At 41.4% G+C, this 6,428-nt stretch overlaps 1 protein-coding gene across 1 annotated transcript in view; it reads right to left on the bottom strand.

The window, feature by feature from the left end:
- Positions 1-3,049: 3,049 nt before the first annotated feature.
- Rab10 (RAB10, member RAS oncogene family) overlaps positions 3,050-6,428 on the bottom strand; it is a 69,455-nt gene continuing 66,076 nt past the window's right edge. The window contains exon 6 of the mRNA XM_008834994.2: positions 3,050-5,486. Within this exon, the coding sequence (XP_008833216.1) occupies positions 5,403-5,486 (84 nt within the window). The 3' untranslated portion in view covers positions 3,050-5,402. The remainder of the gene's footprint in view (positions 5,487-6,428) is intronic.

Raw genomic sequence — 6,428 nt, 5'->3', positions numbered from 1 at the left:
AACCTCTCAGCTAGACACCCCAAAGCCTGCTGGGAACTTGAGTTGAAACATCTCTCCATTGGCATCCTCTTGCCACTGAAGGCCCTGGAGTTTATTCCAGCATGGTCAATAGTTATCTTTGTTTTCCTTCTGCCCGACCCATTCTTGGAGGGTTGGGAAGAACCAGGTTGGAGACAGGAAATGGTCTCCACCCACCAACCCTTGCATTACCGTGTGCCAAGCCTTGTGTTCAGGTCCTTGCTCTCCACTTGGCTTCTGGAGCTGAGGCCCCCGGGCAGCTGTGGAAGAACTTACACCCCACCCCTTTCCCTCTGCTTTCTCCTGCACATAAGGAGACACCACACAGCTCTTTGTCAGCTTGGCTCTGCTTCTATTTGGGGTTTTGTGAGAACTTTGTCAACTTAAAATTTTTTTCTTTTACTTTAAAAATGATTTTGCGTGCACACACATGGGCCAAGTAGTTGGAGGGCAACTTGCAGTAGTTCTTTCCTTCTACCATGTGGGTCTCGGGGCTGAACTCAGGTCACTAAGCCTGGCAGCACGTGCTCTTACCTGCTGAGCCATCCTGCCAGCTCACTGTAAAATGCTTTCTGATGCCTATGTGGTCCTCATTGCTGGGTTTTATGGGGGGGGGGATTTGTAGGAAAATGAGATACTGCCACTGTTGTCCCCCTTTTTTGGGTGCTGGGAATTAAACCCAGGGAGTTAAGCACTTTACAACTGAATTATCCCCAGCCCTTATTACTTTTTGAGGCTGGAGTGAGTAGGGATGGCTGGCAGCCCTAAGTTCATGTATGGAAACAACAGGATGAAGTGACAGAATGTCAGATTCAGCAGCAGTCTCAAAGCTGGGTGATTACAAGTAAATTAGGTCCAACATGGTGGTACACAGCTATAATCCTAGCACTCAGGAGGCTGAGACATAAGAACTGCTGCTAGTTCAAGGGCAGTCTGGGCTACCTAGGGACCAGGCCAGACAGACAGTCTCAACAAGGTGAGGCAGGGGGAGGTTTGCTGACAACAAAAACTAACGTTATTTTCTCATATGAGCAACCTAGAATTTTAAGCTGGAAGTGATTCCTATCAGTGGTAGGTATTCCTTAAAGGAACTCTCATCAAATGATCATTTCCTGGTGAAACATCAATGGCCTCTGAAAAGTAAAAGTAGTGCTGGGCGAGAGCTGGGTGTTGAGGTGCTTCATGAAGCCTGTTTCCCAGGCTAGGTATGGGATGACTGTAGATATCCCGCCCCCATGCCGGAACTCACCTTCAGGTGAGTTCAACCTCACAAAATCAGTCTTCAAAATCTTGCAGGCCCAAACAATTCTTGTGATTCACAACATGGTACTTCAGAGGCTTTAAAGGAACCCTTCAGGCCCTTCTGAAGACACCCAGGTGAAACGGCCTCTCCTATCATTTGAAAGAAATTTTTTCTGTGTATCAATGTATTGCCTCCATGTAGGTAAGTGCATCCATGTCGTGGAATGGCCTCAGAGACTAGAAGACAGCATCGGATCCCAATACCAGAGTTACAGATGTTAGCTGCCATGTGGGTGCTGGGACCCAGGTCCTCTGCAAGAGCAGTCAGTGATCTTAACTGTGAAGCCATCTCTCTAGCCCCATCCTCCTATCATTTTCAAAGCAACACCAGTTCTGCTACCTGCACATCTGGAGTCTGAAGCAAATGGATTAGCACTAAACCCCAGCAATGCAAGAACTCACTAAAGGGGCTGGGGATGTAGTTCAGTGGTAAGAATGCTTGTCTAGCAAATATAAGGCCCTTGGTTCAATCTCCAGCACCAAATAAACAGGACATGGTGTTTTTCCCCTGTAATCTCTGTACCTGGGAGGAGGCAGGAGAATGAGTTCAGCATCACCTGTGGCTACCTATAAACAAGTTCTAGAGCTTGTGGGCTACATGAGACCCTACCTCAAAACAAAAACCAAACATACACATCACCTCACTGGAGTACTTAGAAATTATTACTCTTTTCAGATCTAATGAGAATCTCACTCTTCTAAAAAAGTAATAAATTCTTATAGCAAGCCAGATCACCATAATCCTATAAACTTTACTATTTCAGCTTCCTGTAGAGATGCCACTAATTACTATTTATTCCTGTGCCTCACTGGTATCCAATAAATACCACAAACCATATAGTTAACGTGCACTGAGATATCACTTTGTAGCTCAATGACCCTTAATGGCAAGAGTTCCCGAGTTGTGTGTGTGTGTGTGTTTTAAAGGCAGGGACTATGTAACCCAGGCTGGCTTCCAACTCAAGATCCTCCCACCTCAGCATGCCAAGTGCTGAGGTTACAGGCGTACGCCACCCACATCTAACTACTGGATTACTTTTGCTTTCTAAGACAGATAATGAATTTCATGGGCAGAAATTATATCCTCTTGTTTATAGAAATTTGAAAAGCAGAAAGGCTTTACCCTAGACATAGAGAAAGAGTATGTCAGGTCAGGGAGAAAGGAATGGCAGCATTACAAACTGCATATGAAAAGTCCTCTGGGATCATCTTCAGCAGAGATAATTGGCAAATATTTATGTCTACCGATAAGGCCTTGATTAAACATTGCTTTTGCCAATACTCACATAGGACCAATGCTGTGGTTCACAAAGTAGGAAATACTTTTTCAGGTAAGAGGACAGCCTCTGTCTAAACAAGGCCACAGCAGTATGGTCAGCCTACCTGGGTGTCCTGGGTCATCAGTGGGTTTCACTTGACCCTTGGCACATTTCAATTAAGTGTGAGTTGGAGGGCCTGGGACCACTGTTCTCTATCAGGAGGAGAGCTTTAGTGTCCAAGAGCTCCTTCTTGGGTTTTAATAGTTTCCTATACAATTCTTGAAGTAGCTCTCCCGTTTTTCCACAAGCTGAGAAAATTATCTCCCTTCTATTTTTGCCACACTTAACAGTGTGCCCTCCCACATTGTTTTCATAAGAAATCCTCCACCTTCAACTCCAAAAATAAATGAAAACCAAACCACAGAGTTGGAAATCAAGTTTTGTTTTTATATGAACAGAAGTAGACCATCTAGAAATATTTCTGTTTATTTAAATTGTTAAGTAGAATATGAAACCGAATTTGTAGCTAGTACCAGAGAATGGACTTAACTGTTGGTGTTTAATGAGAACAGCTTCTACATAGGATCCCAGGAGACTTACAGAAAAGGGACAAAGCCCTAGTATTAAGCAAATAAACTCAGGTTTCAAACAGATTATACAAAAATTGATTTATACTCCATTTCCCTTTTTTGATATTTAGAAAGTGCAGATTTAACAAAAGGTAGCCATATCCTTTCTATGTACAATGCTGATTATAATTATGCAAACAAAACTGTCAGTCTGTTAGCCAAAATCCCAGTGTTCAGCTCTCAAACCTTAAGTCACTGAATTAAAGATTCCAAGCAGGTTCCAAGTAAAAGAGCTACTGCCACATTCCAAATAAAGGGAAACAACACATACATTAATCTAACAATACTAGGTTTAACCTAAAACTTCAGAAAGCTTTAACATTTCATTATTTTTTTTAGTGGGAAATTAGGGATTATTTGGCAATGCTGCTTTTTACTAGTAAACAATGATAAAGTGAGGGGGGAAACTTAATAACCAGTGAGGGAGGCATATAAAACTGTCTTTAGGGCACTATCTGAACTGTTCATGGGTTTTCATAGCAGATGTGTCCTTATGTTGTTTATGTGAGCCAAGAGGTCATTAAAATGCATGTCACAACACAGAAACCTTTTCAATGAAGCTGCTGTCCTAAACTCAGCCTCTGCTTGAAATGAATCATGCTATTCACAATTATTTCAACAAAGGTATCATCTTAGGATGCTAGCAGCATAGCAAACTACCCTATCCATCCTAATGAGAAGCAACAAAGTCAAACTAGACAGACGAAGAAAGGACTGGGTTAGAAAGAGCCAGAGATCTTAGCTTTACACGGGAGCCTTTTGTTGTCCTTTTTCTAAATTCATGGTAATACAAGTTTTCCAAAAGGATAAAAATTAATATTATAAAGTAATTCTAAATCTTAAGGTAGAGACAACCTAACACTGAAAGTGTTCTTCAGAGGCCAAATCTCAATACATTTGGCAAATGTGTTAGTAGAAAAACCTACTCCTCTTTTCTGTTTTTTTTGTTTGTTTGTTTGTTGTTGTTGTTTTAAACAGTCTTTCCTGGGCTACCAACTGCCAGAGGAGCTGCCAAAACAGAGACTGCTCAAATTCAGGTTAAGAGATTTATCCTAGGAAAGTGAATAGGATATACACCTAATTAGAAAGACAAACCACAACACCCTCCAAACACTAGTGCATGCAATAACTCTTCCATTTCATAAACTCAATGGATAGACAGGGAGGGAACAAGGGCAAGGAGAAGAGGAACAGAGAAGTCAAACAGCAAGAAAAAGGTTTTTTTTTTTTTTTTTTTAAAGAAGCGAGTAAATGAGGGGAAGACACTAATTAACTGATGTTTGCTAGTAGGCAGTTAGAATTTATCTTTCAGTTTTCTTAGCAAGTTAAATCAGTGCTTTAAGCTAAACTTGACAAACCTGCTGGCTTGTCCCTTTCATTTTAAAATACTCATACCATGAGTAGTGGGGAGAAGCAAATGAAGCAGCATGCAGAAAGAAGAGACGCAGGTAGGTAGTGGCCGAGAAGACCTGGTGGCAGGAATCGTTTTAAATATCAAGGCCACTGAAAATGAGACTCTGCAAACCAAAGTTATCATTTCTGCATTACCCTTCATCCTCAATTAACTACTGTGAAAATTACAGCCAAGCAAACCACGAGCATCTGATGGTGTATGTCTGGATGATATGTCTCCTGCACATGCTTCCACCAAATAAAAAGGAAAAACCAAAGACATTCCTTTCCACATAAGGCACAGGACAAAATTAACCCCACTACATATTCAAGGCGAAAATGAGTGTTTTCCTGGCTTTTGTTTCTTTTGCTATCACATGTCTATAGATTATAGGGACTCAAGCACATTATTCATGACAGAAGGTTCCACTGTTGTACAAAATAAAATTGTCAATTCTAACTTTTATTCTTATACAATTTGCAGAATAGTTGAAATGATTGCTATAGAGTTTTAATGTTGATAAGAACTGGACTATAATACAACTGAAATGCAGTGGTGAACTGAGCAAATACATTTGAAAATGAAGTCACAGACATGATTTTTCTATACATTTTTTTTGTTTGCTTGAAGAAAATTATAATAGTCTGCAAGCAGTCACAGATGAAAGAACAAATAAAATGGGTGGATTGAACAGTTTAAGATGAGGAACAAAAGTATCTGTTTAGAGTTAAAAATGGACAGTGTTTTATTTGTAGCAAGAAGAAAAATGGATGGTGGATGGAACGGATGGCAGGAGAGCACTCAGCAGCACTTGCTCTTCCAGCCCGTCACACCTCCTCCACTGCTGATATCTACATTTTCACTGTTGGGCTCTTTTACGGGGGTCTGCAACAAACAGAAGAAAGCAACCCATGAGAAAACACTAGCATTGATAAAAGGCTCATCAACATCAATCCATACTACAAAGGGCGATCACAGTCACATGAGAGAGCCATCCCTACAAAGTCAAGATCTAGAAGCTGTTTTTGACCTTCATTTAGCCTGCTTTCTCCAACCTGTGAAATGTGACAGACACTGTTGTTGTTTTTTTCCTTTTCTTTTCTGGTCTTTTTGAGACAGGGTCTCCCTGTAGCCCTAGCTGGCCTGGAGCTCACTATGTAGACCAGGCTGGCCTTGAACTCACAAAGATCCACCTGCCTCTGCTTCTGAGTGTTGGGATCAACAGCGTGAGCCACCACGCCCAGCCCCTGAACAGGTTTTGTTACCTCCTGGCCCTGATCTCCAAGGACATTTATAAAGAAGCACTATTAAGCCAGGCATGTGCCATCACGCAATACTAGAACTCAGGAGGGTGAGACAGGAGATGGAGAATTCTAGGTCAGCCTGGTCTACACAGCAAGTTCTATACCAGCTGGGGCTACAGGGAGACCCTACCTCAAAAACTAAACAAGCAAGCAAACAAAAAAGAGCAGGTGAGAAGGTGCTTGCTGCCAAGCCCAAGGACCTGAGTTTGATCTGTGGGATCCACACAGAGAAAGAGAAAAATCAACTCCTGTAGCAAATCATTCTCTGACCTCAACACACATTAAATATAATTAAAAATGAAAACTATTATCAAGTAACTCAAAGCAAGCATTATGCCATGTCTAACACGAGAGATGTCCAACAGCCTTTCTCTTTGTTAATTTGCCTTTTCAGACTGAAGTTTGTATTACTATACCAGTGCTTTAAAAAGGTAATCTCAACTAGGACTAAGTTAAGAGAGTAGTATACAACGTACTAATACAACTTGTGTAACAAAGAACTCCAAGGACACAGCCCCAAAGG

Source organism: Nannospalax galili, unplaced genomic scaffold, assembly GCF_000622305.1.
Source record: "Nannospalax galili isolate Female #2095 unplaced genomic scaffold, S.galili_v1.0 scaffold517, whole genome shotgun sequence".
In the NCBI taxonomy this organism is placed as follows: domain Eukaryota; kingdom Metazoa; phylum Chordata; class Mammalia; order Rodentia; family Spalacidae; genus Nannospalax; species Nannospalax galili.
This window is presented reverse-complemented; position numbering and strand designations above follow the sequence as displayed.